The 19,830-nt window shown below is 35.2% G+C and overlaps 1 protein-coding gene across 1 annotated transcript; it reads left to right on the forward strand.

Annotated features, from left to right (window-relative positions):
- Positions 1 to 9,035: 9,035 nt before the first annotated feature.
- On the forward strand, positions 9,036 to 12,167 carry LOC143597443 (cinnamoyl-CoA reductase 1-like). Its single transcript, XM_077075951.1, has 6 exons — positions 9,036 to 9,144; positions 9,311 to 9,483; positions 10,024 to 10,209; positions 10,280 to 10,445; positions 10,827 to 11,028; positions 11,999 to 12,167. Exons 1-6 carry the CDS (start codon positions 9,117 to 9,119, stop codon positions 12,165 to 12,167), a joined length of 924 nt encoding a protein of 307 aa, XP_076932066.1. The 5' UTR covers positions 9,036 to 9,116.
- Positions 12,168 to 19,830: the final 7,663 nt, after the last annotated feature.

Raw genomic sequence — 19,830 nt, forward strand, 5'->3', positions numbered from 1 at the left:
TTATTTTTCATATTAAGTTTTGTACTAAACAAAATCAACATGGATTTTATGAGTCAAAATAAAACCGCCATTTTATTAATGACATGTTTAGTGTCATGTTTAATAACAAAGTCTCATATTAATTCATGAGAAGAAATTGTCAAAAACTATTATACGATTTGTAACGGTATTCGGATTTAATATTGTACTCCAATATAAATAAATCCGATATCTTTTGTGCTAATCACATTATTTCCCAAATATTTATAAGATTTTATACAAAAAATCCAATTAACATTTTAAACTTTCGTGAACCAAAAATCCTTATCAATAGGTTTTAAGATTGAAACGTCAATCTTCACGAAATCTTGTTTTAAGATTGTAGGAAAAGTGGTTCACTTTTAGTTAAGATAATAATAAAAATATAATAACGATACTTGTCACACCCTCAAAATCCACTAACGGAGTTTTACCGTCAGAGGGTGTGAACTGGCAGGATCGGATTCATTAGTTATAACCAAACCAAAGAAAAACGTTTAAATGAAAGTAAATGCGGAAGCGTAAAACCTTAATTCAAAAGTTGCGTCACGCAGGACGACTTAAAACCAAATGTAACTGTTAAAATTAAGTTTGCAGAATAAAAGTGTTTTCATTAATGCATGCTCCTAAACCGCGCGCCCGCCTCGGCTACCTGAGAATAACATACTAAAAGTGTCAACACAAGGTTGGTGAGTTCACAAGTTAAATAAGGTAAATTGTTTAGCGTTTTGCGTAACCTCGTTACGATGTTTAAATGTTGCGTAACCCCGTTACGACGTTTGAGTGTGTAACCACGTTACAGCGTTTAAGTGTTGCGTAACCCCGTTACGGCGTTTGAGTGTGTAACCACGTTACAGCGTTTAAGTGTTGCATTACCAGATAGTGTTATGTCAAATTATATATCGATAGGTAGCTAATCTATACAACAAGTATCGCTAAGTGGTTCGCGACCGAAGCTGACTGTTTATCAAGTGCCCGTCACCAGGTCCTCCAGACCATGGTAAGTGTTAGCCAAAATTTACACCCACTCAACCTCCAGTTGAGCTTAGCGTCGGGTGGGGTTTGTCAAACCCAGTAGTACTACCCAAAAGTGACTCGCTATTCCAAATATTAACCGGTCCGATGTGTGGGACTTCAAATGTTATGTATGCCGCTTAACCTTTACAAGTGATATATAATTTATAACAAAATCTTTCATATGCGTTTATCTCAGAAAATATGTTTATCGGAGTATGTTATCTCCCCCAAGTGAAAAACGTTTGAAAACAGTTTAAGAGTGGGGTAAGTGAACTCACTGTTTGCGAAGAATATCCGATCTAGATCACCAAGTGATGCGCGTCGTAGAAAACTCTCTAGCGTTCTAAAATAACAAGGAAATTTTCTAAGTAGCGGAACATTTAACGAGTCTCTAGACTCGGCACATAATACCTATGCACGTAACATGTTTCGTGTTTCGTTTGTGAATCGTGTGTGACTTGAACAAGTACAATTGTGATACGATACATGAGTGAGCAATTACTTTCGTGTCACGTATTAATAACATACTTATTAGCAATTATTCCCGTAAGGGCATTTTGGTCAACAAACAAAGACTAACTAACCATTATTCCCCATAAGGGCAATTTGGTCAATTCATGGAAATCAACTAGCAACTATTCCCCGCAAGGGTATTTTGGTCAAAATACAACAATTATATAAAAACTATCATAGTTCATGCATTCCTATACAACTCAGCAGCTAGTTTCGTTATGACAGAATTTCTACTTGAAAGATTGCACTAGTTCACCGATTATAACGTCTCAATTAATTCACCAAAAATTACCACAGAAGCATACATATCTTAGGTTTCCAGAACATGTTTTATCTTATTTTTATTCCATATAGATTGCTCATAATGATCAAAACACTACAGTAAACTCCTATCAGTCAGATTCATGCGCAACAGAATGTTATTTGAAATTCCCGTTAAACGAAAAATCCAATAAATGCAAGACCACTTGGGTTTGGTTCCTAACTCAGTGAGTCAACTTCCAGAAGTGGAACCAACCCAATTGGTCTCGTGGTTCATGAGATATAACATTTACAACATAACCTAACAGCAGGTCTAACAGCTCAGCTTTGCATCACGTTTTTGTAAAATCATAAAAGTATACTTCCACTTATCCAAAAATTACGAATTTATACTTCATAGAAACTAGACTCAACCTAGTTTACTGCAGTACCCACAATCTCAATCAATTTTCACGTTTACACTTCGTTACAGTCAGTTAAACATCGTATATACATTCTGTCCAGAATCTGTTCACATCAAAACTCAACATAATCACAACCTATGAACTATCATGCATCCATATAACCCTCTAGACACTATAACTACTATCCATGCATATCAATCACACCATACATACAAGATTAGGGTTTGTGATCTAATCCAAATCAAAGACAACAATGAATCATGCAACAACATCAATCTAGTTATCAATCTATTATGCAACTAACAAGAATCATATTGATCACATACATACATATAATCGGCCTACTTAGGGTTTACATACAACCCATTAAACATCAAAATTACACAACAAGGAGGTAAGGGGTGATCAAGTATACCTTCCTAGCACCTAGTTCTTGGATTAATCTCTTGATTGATGTGTGTGTGTGTGATCTTTGTGGACGGCAGCCGTGGAGAGGGAACAAGAGACTTCCGATCGGAAGTTGTAGGGTTAGGGAAAATAGTTAGGGTTTAGTGTTTAAGTTATATTTATAAATAATCAAGTTACATTCTAGTCCCTCTTCTTTCCAAGTGTTGTTTTTCTAGAACATTCCATCATACTTGGACAATAAGTTAACATGACCATAGTATTATCACATAGCACATAATCCTAACACATAATAATCATATAATTATTGTTTTTACGTTTGTCGTTTATTTATCAATCGTTTGCGTCAACTCGTTTGCGTTTCGGTGCAAATCCCGAAAGACTACCCATGTAGTGAGTGTTAAGCGTCATTTAAACCCTAGTTTAAATGTAATGAAGTGTGCGTTATAGATTCAACGATCTTAAAGTTTGAATTGACGGAGTTGAGTTAACGGAGTTAACCTGGAATTGACGATTGTCACAATACTCTCGTTAATCGTGGGAAATTCACTTTGTACAATACCGTTTACAAAAGTACATAAAAAGAATATAAAATGCAAATTTATATACCGAAATGATTCAATCCATATCTTAGTAGGAGTCCTTCAATAAGCTTTCTTCTAGTATCCATGTCACGAGTCTTCATCACTTGAGTCTTCAACAAATGTTTCTTCAAAACAACAAGTCGTTTATTGAAATTGGGTAACGGTTTTGGTTGAGGATCGTGTTAGACACGGGGCCCTTAAAACAGGTTTTGTGCCTACTCTCAAGCGTGTCTGTTTCCCAGGGTACAACAACCAGAACAGTATGTGTACTGCCGGAGATGGCCACGAACCCGAGGAAGTCACCGGCTATATTGGTGTTTATCAAGATGTAGAAAAATTTGTTGAAGTTGTTTGACATAAATATAGAGAGTGCTTCTCTCTAAATTTTGTCATGAGTGTGTGTAAGTGACTCCAAAATATTTTTAAGTGTTTCTACAATATGAACCAACAAGTTCATTATATACTTACACAAAATGAGAAATACTTAACCAAATTAATATGTCATAAACAAAATTAATTTAGTCATAAACAAGATAATTAATCTTGTAATAAACTTGAAATTAATTATTGTAATTAACATGGTTAAATACTTTTAATTAGATTTAAGTGGTGAATCAAAACCATCATATTTATTCATGACATGAGTTGAAACAAACTATTTGACCAGGTCCAAACAACTGTTCGTAACAGTCTGTTATGCGGGCGCGACACTCATGCGCTCCTACATGGGACACGATGTCAAAGATAAATCCAATTTTTCTCTTCTTTGGTTATTCCAACCATACAACTTCGAGCATTGATATTCATTCATCTACGCTCCGTTTTGGACGCTCAAATCAATATTTATACAACACATATATAAATATATTATTTATGTCCAAAGTTAGTGAAAAACCCATTTTCACTAATAAATTTGTCCAACAAAATCTAGGTTTATTAATTATTTGTTGATATATGAAAGTAAGACACAAAAGAGATGAAGAGGGCCTGGACATGGGTTGTGTAGCTTTTGCTTCCAAAGGATTTATGGTCCATGGAACTATTAGATCCATGTAATCTTATCTTTTCACTTCAAGTGCCGGCCCGAGGATGTGCAAGCCGGATCCTCAGCTGAGGCTCATTTTAGGGCGCCCAGACATTTTTACACATATGTTTAAAAATATAAACCTTATAAAATATGTTTGGATTTTGAATATTTTATAACTATCGGCCCATAAGTTTTTTTCTTTATCCATAATCTATTTAATCAGGTTTAAGTTACTGAGCGCAAACTGAAGTTAAAAACTAAAAAAATGAAAATCGAATAAAAAATAAACACACGTTAATCGTCGTTTAAAAAAACTAGCTTATATATTTCGTTACTTGTTAGGGCCTATGAATCTTTCTATTTTGGCTATGCCGAGGTATTTAAATCCTCGAAAACCACATGCTCCTTCGATTTTATTCAAAGCCTTGATATTTAATTAAACTTTGACTATATAATATATTTATAAACCATGTGCCTTTTGGCTTTTTATACTAGATACTTACATATCCGGAAGTGAGTGATTGTTTATTTATTAATTTACTTAATAAACTAAATTAAGTTAATTTAAAAATATACATAAAATAGATTAGTACAAGTAGAGGTGCACAAACCGGTTTTTTTAAAAAAACCGGTTCGGTTATTAACCGGACCGGTTTTTTTTGGCCCGGAAAAAAACCGGTTCGGTTAATAACCGGACCGGTTAATAACCGGTTTTTTGCTGTCAAAACCCTAACCGGTCTAACCGGTTAGGACCGGTTTAGAAACCGGTTAGAACCGGTTAATAAACCGGTTTTTTTATTAACCGGTTTTTTTATTAACCGGTTTTTTTTTTTTAAATTTCGCGGTTTCAAATACGATTATTTGTTTTTTATATTTTGTACTTAATGAAGACCATTATTTTTTCACAGTATAAACAAACCGGTAACTACAAGGCAAAACGGTAACTACAAGGCAAAACGGACTGACCGAAGCCATTCTTTGCTTTCGTTGTTAGGGTTCTTTGCTTGGAAGATGAGTATGAGTGTGTGTTGGTGAATGTGTTTTCAACAAACCAAAGATTAAAAACACATAACTTTCATTTATAGTTTTTACATTAAAAATACAAACATTAAATCGTTATCGCATATTCGTAACTCAAAAATACAAACATTAAATCATTAACACTGAAGAAATCTCTGCCAAGAACTGTTGTTCATGATTTAACTCAAAAATACAAACATTAAATCGTGAACTAGCAGATGCTCCTGTTGTTCCCAATCGCAGTTTGTTCATGATTTGCCTCCATGTTTGCTGTTTCTTTAACTAAATTAGAAAAATCCAAATCAACAAGTAAATAAGAGCACATATTAGGAAAAAGAATGCTTAGACACGATTACATGAACAACTTGCTGTTTCTTACTCATGATTTGCCTCCATGTTTGCTGTTTCTTTAACTAATTTTCTTCGTTACCCGATCCCGAGCTATTTCTTAGGTAATCGTCGTACGCGGCTTCTTCATCGGTCATTGGTTGAGTGTGTCCTTCATTGACCTCGTCTTCATACAAGCCCTCTTCATACTCCATTTCCCCCTCGAGTGAGCGTTGATGTTGTGCCCTATCTAAAGAGTCCAAGTAATCCTTGTAGCAAATCGACATCTCTATAGCTGGTGCAGTGAGTCGAGTCCTCCTAATCGATATAACCCTGCCAGAAACAGAAAAAGCAGACTCCGAAGCTACCGTGGAAGCTTGGACCGTTAGTAAATCTTTGGCCATGGCGGCGAGGATCGGAAACTCATCCTCCTTACCTCTCCACCAAGCCAGCAAATCAAGACTTCTAAATTCATCCGGAGTCATGTGTTTCACAAAGTTGGTACCACCATACCTTCCAAGTTCACTGCTTGGGGTGTTTACCTTTTGACGTTTACCGGCGTCTTCCCAAATCATGTAGTACATCCCCATTTCAAGGTCGGTTTGGGATTGGGATTGGGCAACAGCTCTTAACGAGTCATGAATTTGGGAAGACGACTCGTATTTTGTAAGGTAGACATCATACATGTTTGACAAGGTGGTGTTGAAAGCATTCTTTAAAGTTTGGCTATAATAGGGGTTTTGATCGTCGTTTAACCCTAGCTCATCACAAATTTTTTCTATTAAAGCTTCAACACCCCCAACATTGATGCAAGGGTTTAACGCAGCAGCACATGTCAAAACAGCGGGTAGTTCTTGAAAATATTTTCTAAATTTTTCTTTCATTTTTACACCCATATCAAAATAAGGTGCACCCCTACAATGAAGTTCACTCAACTTTGTGCACATGACAGCAATTTTTGGTAAAGCAATGGGGCTTGTTGGATAGTAAACCCCGGATAAACTAGTTGTGCAAGATTTAAAAATTTGAAGGACCTCCGTAACGATCTCAATCAATAACCAGTTTCTAGGATCGTACGGTGCACATTTACCCCTACTTGACAAAATTTGATGAAACGCAATTAATGATTCTTTTTGTTGGATGGCTTTCTCAAACATATTACAAGTCGAGTTCCATCTTGTTGGACAATCCCAATTTGGCCCCAACCATTGACAATTAGCTTCTACACAAAATTTTTTGTATCTTGAAAATGTTTTATTGTTGCTAAAAACATCTCGTAACATTCTTTTAAAATTGTTTCTTTGCGTTTCGATCACGTTTAACCCATCTTGCACGGCCAAGTTGATAATATGTGCAATGCATCGGCTATGAAAAAACGCTCCATCACAAATAGGTTTATACTTTAATTTTAAATGGCCAACCGCGGCCGTATTGTTGGACGCGTTATCAAACGAAATTGAAAAGATTTTATGTTCAATCTTGTACTGTCGAATGACTTTATCCAAGATTTGAAAAATATTTCTACCCGTGTGCGGGTAATCAAACAATTGAAACGCAACGGTTCGTTTCATCATTTGCCACGACTCGGGGTCAACCCAATGAGCCGTCACACAAATGTATGAGTCGGGCGAACCATGAGGTACCGACCACACATCCGTTGTTAAGTTTACACCAGTTTGTAAGTTTGAAAAGTATGAAATTAGTTCGGATTTAGTGTTTTTCCATGCTTTAAGACAATCTCTTCTAAGGGTCGAACGACTTACGTGTTGGTAGCGTGGTTGAACATAGTTTTGCATCATCTCCGTGAATTGAGGGTTGTCGAAGTGGTTGAAAGGAAGTGTTTGTTGAATCACAAAGTTTGAAAACTGTTGACGTACCGCTTCAACGTCGTACGTAAACACCGCTCCTTGATTCGTCATCTCCGGCTGTGAACTACTTCCCGATTCGTCCTTCAAGGCCTTGCAAAAGGGCCTTTGTACATGCGCTTTTAAAGTGGAGTTTGCATCTTTGCCATAAAACTTCAAACAATGTTTGCATCGAGCTTTTTGGCTACCGTTAGACATTTCGCATAGGTCGAAATGTTGCCAAACATCATGGTTTCGTTTCGTGGGGATGACCCGAACGACCGTTTCTCCCGTGTTCGAGGCACCCATGTTGACGGATGAAGCAGCACTTTGGGAGGCCATGATAATCGACTACGAAATAAGAGTGGTATACTCGAGTATGAAATAAACGACTACGAAATAAGAGCGTATGGAGTGGTAATGTGATATAATTGAGCGTGAGATAACAAAATAATCGCGTATGAAATAAACGTTTAGAGCGTTTGGAGTTGTATAATCGAGTGTGATCTAACCAATACCCAACCTAAACTATATATAGATGTTTGTGGGGGTAAAATGGTAAAAAAAAAAAATGGTCCAAAAACAAAAAAAACGGGCATATAGCCGTTATAAACCGGTTTTTTTATAAACCGGTTAACCGGTTTTTCCATAACCGGTTAATAAAAAAAACCGGTTTTTCCATTAACCGGTTCGTTAACCGGTTTTGGATCTAGAACTTGTAACCGAAAGACGAACCGGCGGTTTCTAAACCGGTCAAACCGGTTTTTAAAAAACCGGTTTTCGTAAAAACCGGTTTCCGGTTTAAACCGGTAAACCGGTTCCCCAACCGGTTTTTTTGGCCATCTCTAAGTACAAGTACACTTATGTTAATTTGTTTCTTGTTGTTGACTTTTGCAAAATTGAAGTACAAAGATGCTTTTGCCAAATACATTGTAACTCATGGAATGTGTAAAAAATGCTTATTATTCTGATTGATGCAGACAATCTATGTCTGTAAGGCTGAGGGGTGTGGGGGCTTTAATGGGGGCTTTAGTGGGAGCTCCAACCAATAATATTATGACGTGTGGCAGAGAGAGAAACTGGATAAGGGGGTTGTTGGAGCCCTGGCCCCTGGTGTGGAGGGGCTCCAGCAGGGGCTCAAGCGAATTTTTTTTTTTTTTTTATAAATATATTCAAATAACGACATTTTTTTGTGTTAGTTTTGAGAGGATTTTAGGAGGAAAGGTGTATAATTGTGAAATAAAGTATATTTTATAAAGGTATATATTTATAGTTTAAGAAAATATTTTTTTTTTAATTTAATATGAGCTCAACGGCTCTTTTCCGTAAACCTATATAGAAAATATATTTTTTTTTTGTTTTTTTCGGCTCCCAACGGTCCAAAATACCTCAAAAGGTGTGCTCCTCTCTCTCTTCTCCCGCTAACCAACTCACGCCTGCATTGTTTTTCGTGTTAGCGCCCCGTTAGCGCCCCGGTGGTGTGGTGTTAGCGCCTGGGGGCGCGAGCGGAGGGGCTCTAGCGCCCCCGTTGAAGCCCCACACCCCTCAGCCTAACATGTGTTTGTATACATATATAGTCATATAAAAATCCAGTTTTATTAGAAGTAAGACACAGGAGAAATGAAGAGGGTTTGTGACAGGAGCAGGAGGTTATATTGGTTCATGGGTTGTAAAGCTTTTGCTTTCCAAAGGATATATGGTCCATGGAACTGTTAGAGATCCATGTAATTAATAATCTTATCTTCCTTCTTGATTTTGTTTATAGCCTTGATTTAGTCAAACTTTGATTTCTGGTTCAAACTCATGTTCTTGATATTTAATTTCTTTCTACTTTTAATACTTATATTAAATATTTGTTATACCGTCTGTTGCGGTTAATTTGATATGAAGGTGATGAGGTAAAGAATGGTCATTTGAAGAAGTTGGAGAATGCTGTAGAGAGACTGCATCTTTTCAAGGCGGATTTGTTGGACTTTGAAAGCCTTTGTGCCGCCTTTGCGGGTTGCTCTGGGGTTCTTCATGTTGCCTCTCCTGTTCTTGGTAGACAAGCAACTAATCCCCAGGTGTATAAATGTTTGAACAAATTTAATACATGATTCAAGCGTTTTTGTAATTAACATAAAATCAATCTAAATAAGAAAAATTTGGAAATTTAAGTCTGAAAGTCTGCAAACAACATATGATGGTTTTTCACAAAATCCCACCTGTTACACTTTTTTCGTTCATAAATTAACGCATGTAACTCTAGACGGATTAAAAGTTAAGCCCGTTGTAAGTGGCCCCGTTCTAGTTCACTTGATTATATTCGTTAGCTTCAAATATGAGTGTGCCGATTCTTGAGTTAGCTTCAAATATTAGTATGCCATATATAATTATTATTATAATTGTACTGTTTCAATAAACAGCTAAAACTTTAAATAAAATATGATACATTTTGGGGCACCTTCAATCCCTTAAGCCCATTGGACTTATATGCTTTAAAATTATTTATAATTGTACATGTTTGATGTTTTAAAAGATAAAAGAAATACAAGTCAAAGCAAGTCATTAGTTAGTAATTTGGCAGAGCTTTAAAAACTGATGTTTGAGGTTAAACAAAACAGGTGGAACTGTTGGATCCTGCTATATTAGGAACACAAAACGTATTAAACGCGTGCTTGAAGGCCAAAGTCGAAAAGGTTGTGGTTGTCTCTTCCAGATCTGCTGTTCTGGAGAATCCTGAGTTGTCCCCGGACACGGAGCGAGATGAAAGCTGCTGGACTGATATAGAATACGCAAAATCAATGCAGGTATCTCACAACTGTAACTTCGATCATCGTTTTCGTTATCAGCGTTTGTCTTATATAATGTGGTTTCCAGAATTGGTATGCTGTATCCAAGACAACAGCAGAGATTGAAGCTTTTAATTTCACAAAACGACATGATGTTAAAGCGGTAACGATTTGTCCATCCATGGTCATCGGGCCAATGTTGCAGTCCACCATTAATGCTACTACTAGCTTACTACTTTTAAGCTACATTAGAGGTTAGATATCAATGGGTCGGGTTTGGTATGATTTTTTGGTAATGTTCATTGTGTACTCGATTATAGAACTATATCACATACTCGTTGGATATCTACTATACCTGTTTACTATCTCTAGGTTAAACTAGCCTCGAAAACTAATTTGAAATAATGAAATGTCAAATGGCCAGCTACAATTTTAATAATTTTGTTATTCTAGTAGTATCAAGTTTCTAACACTATTTATTATAATTTTTTAGATTATATAATATTTTCATATCTTTGATTTTGTTGTAGCTAAATGGGTTCATGTAATTGGTGATATTCATCTAATTAATATTGATTATTAAAGATTGATTTTTGTACATTATCAAAATATTGATTTTGGTTCGCAATTTGCAGAAGAAGGTAGAAAGGGAGGGGACACGATGGAGAACATTAGACGTCCATACACAGACGTTCGTGACTTGTCCGATGCAATATTGCTGTTGTATGAAAATCCAGAATCAGATGGGAGATATGCATGTTGTGCCTACTCAGTTAGGGCAAATGAATTTGTTGCAAAAATGGAGAGCTTGCTTCCTGGATATGATTATCCCAAAATGTAAGTTATTAATCACACAAACCATCCTTTAATTTTAAGGTTATCGCGCAGTTTTTACTAGCGTTAGATAATCGATTACCAGTTAACTATTTTTTAAATGGCTATTTCACCCTTACTATTAAAAGACAAGATAGTAACTTAAAGTTACTGAAAGTCTAACGACATCCGGTTAAACCGATGAAATCCTTGACAAACCTAAACATAATTCAATTATGATAATTGATGATTCGTTTAATTAATGAGGATTTAAGTTAAAGATGCAATATATTATATACATAAATGATGACAAGTATTACTTTCATTTAAAATTTGTTCAGCAAAAACAAATCCGGTTTAAGAGTTGTCAACAATGTATTTGTACTACACTAAGTAATACTGTTGGTTGGAGATAAAACCGTTTTAGGTCGATTCGACATCAGTGTTTAAGATTGTCTATGAGAATTGTTCAAAAATTTTGAGCCGAGGGCGAAAAGAAATTGGGCCTTAGGTAAAAAAGAGGTTTTTTTGTTAGGCTTAAACAATTTAATTTTTAAATTGACTTACTTGGTTATGATTTAGGTTATGTAAAAAACTTTTTGTATAAAAATAGTCTTAAACATGTCTCAAGTGAGACTAGAAACTTTTGGTTGAGAGTCATATCTCTTTGGCACTAAACCAATCTAGGGGTTGTATAATTGTGTTTAAACATTAAATATTCATATTGTTTTTCGTAAAAATATATGTAATTTTTTAAAACAAAAACTAGGACCTTGCGGGGTGTTGGGCCGGGGTCCGTCGACAACCCTATCCTCATTGAGAGCTGGCCGTGTCAGTTTTAACTTGCCAATTTTGTCACCTCTACTTCACTATTAAATTCTAGCTACATGTTCTGAACCATTCCCATTGCATGGCATGCGCACCAATGGCCACATCTATTTGCGAATGTTTGTCTCTAAACCTAAATTTTAAACTGTAACATATTTAATTACAGTTTTACAGAGAAAAGTGGTTTTCCTTCGCTCAACTCGAAAAAGTTGTTGAACTTGGGATGGAATTATCGACCATTGGACGAGACCATAGTCGATACAGTCAAGATACAGTCAAGAATTACGAAGAGATTGGTTTATTGGATGAAGGGAAGCCATTTCCATCTACAATAAGGTTTTAATATCATTTTGTATGATACAAGAACGATACGTACGATGACTCCATCAAATAAAGTTGTATGTTTGTTTCCATCTTTTTTAAATTTCAAGCAGAGTGTGAGAAATTTTTTCCTATGTGTTTAATTTTTTTGTCATTGGGTTTATCACTATCAAAGATAATAAAATTTCCGTGTTAGGTCATGTCACAAAATAAAACTACAATATCATAACAAAACAAAAGTACATCTCCAACATTTAATAAAATTCAAATTCATTTGAAATAGAAAAGAATGCACATATTATAGTAGATCGGCTTTCTTTAGAAAAAGAAAAGAAATCGACAATAAACTCTAAATACGTAATTTCAACCCATAATGATCAGCCTTGAAAACTATTATTGCATTAGAAATTTAGGAACTTGAATAAGGGGAAGACTAAAACTACGTACATTAGTCATAGTGGATATTTGGATGGATTCGGAATTGCCAAGTCAAGTGGGACAAAGATTCAATGATCGAAATTATGAAATTATGTCTGATGATGATTTCGATTCTGGTCGCAAACTGGATGGTCATAGGTTGGACTAACAGAAACCGGAAAGACGAAAGGCAATTAACCAATCCTTTTTTTATTCATATTTTTATTTAATTGATAGTTAGGTTTAAAATATTAGGGTAAGGTTACTCTACAAAGCTGAACAAAAATAGAAAAGAGATTTATAGTCACAAAAAAACCCCTAAAAAATCAATAAATAAATCTAATAAAAAAATCATAACTCAAAATTTAATTAAAAAAACAAATAATGTTTCCACCGGCTTTCTCGATCTAAAAAACAAACACAAAAAACAAAGTTGAGGAAAAACAAGCATTGCGTCTTTTTATCTATCATTGTGTTTTGTGATTATTTTCATAATTGATTTTGTTTTTTTTCTTGATATTATGTTATATTACTCAACATTGTGTTATATTTTGTTACGCATTATATTAAATTTTGTGATCTATAGTGTCTTTTTTTATTTATCATTGTGTTTTGTTTATTTTAGTTATTGTGTCTTTTTTCTCGGAATTTTGTGTTTCGTTTTTTTGAACGAGAATGACGGGGAAACATTCTAGTGTTTTTAATCTTTTCGTTTTTTGTTTATATTTTGAGTTATGATTTTTAGATATTTTTTTATTTTGTTTTAAGGATTTTTTTTATCACAAATTCTTATAACACTTCTCATATTTGTTTTCCTAACTAGGACTGTTCACAGGGTAAGACCCGACCCTTTTACCTAATACCCTACCTGGACCCTTTACCTTTTAGGAATAAACGTGGACCCGAGACCCTACCCTCTAACCAATAAAAGGGTCGGGTATAAATAAGGGTTTCAAGGGTCCAACCCTTTACCATTTAAAACAGTAATCACATCTCATTTTCTGCATTACTAGTTGCATGTCTCATAAATGAGTTAAATCTATGAATCATGGAACAATTATATTTTCATTTAATAACATAGTAAAGTCTAACTTAAAGTTTATGATGCAAACAATATTCACATTCACTAATTACTTGTAGAGAACAATTAAGTGATTTCTTTATATATGTTTCCATTCAGTAGTATGACCATTTATTTTTATTTTTCTTAGTAATTGGGAAATTTTTAATAAATCATATATGAAATACAAATCTCTCATAAATTTCAAATTAGTCATGGATATGATGTATATCTATCTAGTAAACGGGTCAAGGGGTTTGAAAAAGGGTCGGACCCTTGAAACTCTTTTTCCCTTTAAGGTGAAATTTAAATACCCTTTACCCGACTCAGTTATCTATTCGAGTCTAATTAAGGGTTTTAAAAGTCAGGTAATCGAGTATCTTGCTCACCCCTATCCCTAACTCCTTTTGTATAACTTTTCTCAAAAATATTAATTGGGTAATCGTATAATCGAATGATTTGGCCTTTTATATTCTCTATATGGGTCACTATATTAGAAAATATTATATGGACCATTTTCTGAATGATTAAATTAGCTGGCCCATTAATTAACCATCGGGTTTACTCTAGACCCACGCGCTGTGCTGGGTCGCGGTGGGAGTTTGATCGGTGTTAACTAGATTCATGATGGTATGGCTTGTGAGGTACCTACATACGCAATAGCAACCGAGAAAAGAAAACTACTTAATAGATAAAGTCATTAACATGATCAAAATGATTTCTAAACAAATCGTGATATAGAACCTAGCTAGCCAGACGTTGATACTTATTTTTATGTCCCCTTTTAATAAAAAAGGAAATTGTGTATCATCTTTTAGAATGTTTAAAGGCACAATAGTCATACAACTAGTATCATAAAAGATAATCAACGACTCCATACCGATATAAATAATTACCATTAAACTATAAAACTTGATGCTAATTCCATCTTTTAAGTTTTGGAATAAAACAACCGCTTACTCTTAAGTTATGACATAGAATATATATTAGCTACACGTACAAGTTAAATCAATCTCATGGCTTTACTTTGTAACACCCAAACAAATGTAGTAGATATCAATGACAATAACTTAAGTTGTGGTCTTCCACCATCTGATGTTTCATATTGCGGTGGAGCCGATACAGGAGACAGACTAGGGGGTGCCAACAATGGGGCTGGATAAGGTATCGAAGAGCAGGAGCTTAGGTTCTGAACATCAACGCTAAGCACACCATCTATGCCATGGCACCGCACCGAGGACACATGTGTACATATATTAGGAGTAACAATTCTAACATTTCCTAAAAACAAACCCCTTCTGCCACTATTTGAAACCTTAAGCATCAAGTCAGGGTTTGATGTAGGAAGCATGCTATTTGTGGGCAAGTGAAGAAAGTGATCAAAGAGCAAAGGGGACGGAATCGAATGGCGGAGCAAGACATCTTGAACATTGTTTTGAAGTATCATACTTCTTGAGAGTGATCTATCACTAGGCATCAAGAAAGTGATATTGCCTTGGAACAAGTTAGGTGGAACCATGTTTAAAAGCATGACAAAGGTGAAGTAATTCGCTCTTTCCATCTCGTCTATCGCCATGTCAATGTCTCTCTTTTCCGAACTAGGAATGGCAACAACCACTAACAAGATCATCATAAGAGAAAAGGTAAAGATTTTGACATAAGTGGCCATTGGTACATAGGCTAGTTAATCCTACAATAATTGTGGTGCATACTATTACATTAGTAGCAAGTATAGGTTTAGTTGATTTGGCTTGAACACACATTCTTGATGCCTTAACTACCATGTAGTTTCATGCTTCTTGCATGATAATTAACAAGCTCCTTTAAACTTACAGTTGCTACATATATATTGGGTTGTATACTACTACATTACTTGCAAGCTGTAGTTCGTTAAGGTCATTTGGCTTGAACACACATTCTTGATGCCTTAACTACCATGCATTTTCATGTTTCTTGCATGACAAAAAGCTCCTCTAAACATGCCTAGAAATAAGCCTACTTACGCTAGCCCCATTATATTTTCAATATTTTGAGTTTTCAGCTTGGTGAATAGAGATGTTAGTTAAACTGAAAAATGTATCTGTGGTCTTTTATCTTCAAGTGTCTTCGTTCTTCTTGAAAAATGCTCATCAGCTCCCATTCAGTTTTGTTTAAATATGAAAAAAAAACTACATAATACCATTAAATATTGGAATGTTCTTCACTACCTGTATAAATATAGATTAATGTAGTAGACTTTCGCAGCTAGTATAAAAACTAGCCACTGTGTGTATCTATACTATATATAATACACCAAATAAGGGCAAATTAAGACACCCATTTTTAAGTAATTCACAACACTTAAAGCATGAGGTACATGTGTTATATATATCAATCAATCAATCATACCCAGTGAAGTCCCACCAACAGCAAAGCTATAAGTAGGGTCTGGGGAGGGTGGGATGTAGGCACACCGTACCTCTATCTAAATGGATAAAGAAGTGGCTTTCAGAGAGACTCTCAACTCTAATATGTATGGGGCAATATAAGGAAATCAAAGTACAACAGTAAATAATAATAATAATAATAATAATAATAATAATAATAATAATAATAATAATAATAATGTGAAGAAAATACCATTATTGTGTGTGACCAGAATAAGGTAAATAGACGCCCTAAAAGTGTTCATTTTTCCCTAAAAGTCGTTAACTTTAATTCTACTTCTCAAAGAATTCATATCCTCAACCATGTTCTCTGAGAGGTTTAGGTTTATCAGATCATGTCTAATCCTCTCATCCCAAGTCAATTTAGGCCGCCCTCTACCCCTCCTCCCCTCTATATTAATGTTTTCTACGGATCTAACAGGATTCGTCGTCTGTCTTCGCTTCACATGTCCAAACCATCTCAATCTCCACTCTCTTATCTTGTCTGATATGTTCGCTACCCCTAATCTCTCCCGAAACACAATGTTTCTTATTTTGTCTAACCTTGTGTGCCCACACATCCAGCGTAGCATTCTCATTTCTGCTACCTCCATCTTCCGCACATGTGTTAGTAAGGGTAAACTTGTCTTTTAAACACAATCCATTCAACTTACAAGTTTGGTCCCTCATCTTTTTCCATATTATGTTTTAATTTAAGTTGTAAACTAACTTCTCACCCATGATTTTAAAACGACTATAGCCTTTTCAAATGTTAATATTTTTATAAAAAAATTACACCATAAAAACGAGCATTTTATTCTCTTTAATTTGGATATGATATTGTTATGTTAAACTTTTGATGGTACGTAGGGGTCTTCAGTGTCGGTTTTGATGGTTTTAAGTTAAACTTGTGAGTCCAACCGTTAGTACTGATTTTTTTTTGTTGTCCAAAACCAAACTCAATCATTGAAAGTTGAAACCAAATCGTTACTAATGGTCTGGTTCCAGTTTGGTTTCACAGTTTAAACTTTAATAATAAATTTAGCTTAAAATAATTATTAATTTAAATGTACCATCAATTTTAACTAAACACCAACATAATATGATATTTGAGATTATCATAAATAAAAATGATAATTTTAGCCACATAAATGGTAAATATTAATGGAAGATCTAGGACGTGAAATAATAACAACAAATATCACAAAATGAATCATACTGCAATTAGGTTAATTTGAAGTTGTATAGCCAAGTTATTTGTAATAAAAAGATTATGTTCAATTAAATTTTAACTATATCTAATATATATTACAAAACATATCTAATAATTAATAATAAAAAACATTAAAATGCATTCACATTTACAGTCTGGTCTGGTTTCTTATGGCCGGTTGCTAGTATAAACCGCAAACCAACCGTTCACTACGTTTTGAAAATTTTGAAACCGACCAACAAACCAAAAGTAAATAAAAGAAGAAGTCAAACCAATGACTGATTTAAACAATTTCAAGGTTTTAACCGAACCATAAACACTTATATTTGTTACGCGATTAACAGGTTCAAACACCCGCTGCGTCGCGCGGGCACCCGTCTAGTATAGAACTAATGAATAATGGGGTGGCTAGGACACTGTTATAATATGAACATTCTGCAGGCTTAACATGTTAAAATATGGCTATTAACAATCACAACTCCAATGGTCAAGAACTATGTGATATACCAAATATAAAGGTGGAACAATGAATATGATGTTCTTGAAATCGATGACATGAAATGTTGATATACCAAATACGAACCGGTGTGTTTGGATGATTACTATTTTGGAAAGAACTAAAATTTCATGGAGAAATACAGAACATTATAATGGTCCGTTGCCCTTGCTTGCGGTATGTAAATTTACAAACACTTCAGCAAACATTGCTTGTATATTTTGATCTAAAGTTTTTTGGTTTAAAATAATCTCATCTATTATCTTTTAATTTCTTTCGGTCCCAACTAATGAACGGCTGGTGACGGTCCCACCTTTTATCCTTTTTATTCCATCGAACCTGACTAACATAGCACTAACTCCGTTAATATGATGATGATGATGATGTGTCATGCCTACGTGTCAAAAGTCGCTTATGTGTCATATATTTAACATCAACCACCACCACCACCACCGTTGGCAGTCGGCCACCACCCCCAACACCGCTAGCAGCTGACCATCACCACTTAACATATCCTTTGACCTCCACTAGAACATCATCCACTGGTAGTTGGCCACCACCAACTCCAGTAAATAGGCTGCCTCGTTTTTCTGGCAACACCAGGGGTGGGAAGCAGACACCATTATTTCTGTTATAGATCGAAGCGATTAAGGTGGCGGTGTGTAAATATGAGATACAAAGGTGGTCAAGGGTGATTTCACATTGAGCCTAGTGATGTCGATAGTTAAATCAACTCGTCTCCTACCACTACAACCATCTTCGATTTGCTCAAAGAGGAAGACCATCGCCAGAAAAAGAACCAAATCTTGGTGATTATTCCACACTGTCGCTTTCAGATCGATCCATATGCCACCGGAAAAACGATCGAGATAGATGAGCTGGAACCCGTGTAACATTTGTCATTTTTCGATTTAACTTACATTTGTATTTGTATCAAAAACCCGACCCGTTTTGATCTTTCGGATTCGTCGTTATTAATAAAATGTTGGATTTTATGTTCGTTTATCTATACTATATATAAAGCATGAGTTAGGGACCTCTTAAATTTTAAGAGGTACCAAACTCAATGCTTTATATACAACTCATAATGCATAAAAAATATAGAAATTAAGGGTAATTAAGTCTTTATATCTTTCTTTCTTTTTAACATAAACTTACAAATTTAGTCCCTCAACTTCATTACCTTTTTTGTAAAGTTTAATAATAGTTACACAAATGCCCCCTAAATCAAAACCAACTACCCCACGACTTTTTATTGGCCATAACTTTTTCACACGTTAATGTTTATTCAAAAAAAGTACATCATAAAAACAAGCATTTTATTTTCTTTGATTTGAGTATGATATTGCTATAATTTTTTTAGTTTTAAAACGTTAATATGTTACGCGCTTACGATTTAGAACCGAGTAACAGGTTGAGTCGGGCGAGCTCAGGTCATTTGTAAAAGTACAATAGGGTCGGAATGTGTCAATACAAAAAAATGGCTTATTTGGTTCGGGTTCAATTCGAAAGGGGGAACGATGTCGACTCAGAACAGGTTTGGGGTCAAAACGGATTGGTTTAGAAAAATAATGTACTTCAAATCAATGTATTTAATTTTTGCCTTTTGATTTTCATTACAAGTTATGCATATACCGTTGTTTAAATATACCGGACTCGATAAATACGTGTCCAGTCCCACGTAGCACCCTACACTGTTAATCACCATGAATTACACGCGTGGTGTTGGTTAAGCATTTTCCAATGTTGGTAAGGTGCATTCCCGCCCGGGTTACACGTGTTCAATATTTGATAACACGCAGCTGGCTTTGCACGAGTTACGCGGCCCAATTTTAGGCTACTTATGCACTGTCACCAGGTGACGTATGTACCGACACGAACTATGTGTTCACTGTGGAGTTGCGCGCGCCCCCGCTGCATCGTGCGGGCACCCAGCTAGTGTTTCACAAATGTCGAGTCAAGAAAACATCCTTTTCGGTACGTTAAAACACCTCTTTATGATGAAAAACGACTTAAAACAAATTTAGGGACTATTTTTGTCAATTATCAAAAGCTTGTTTGACCATTTTAACCAATCACATGCAAT

Source organism: Bidens hawaiensis, unplaced genomic scaffold (genome assembly GCF_021521415.1).
Source record: "Bidens hawaiensis isolate Kalapana, Puna unplaced genomic scaffold, B.hawaiensis_p1.1 tig00001792_1, whole genome shotgun sequence".
Taxonomy (NCBI): Eukaryota; Viridiplantae; Streptophyta; class Magnoliopsida; order Asterales; family Asteraceae; genus Bidens; species Bidens hawaiensis.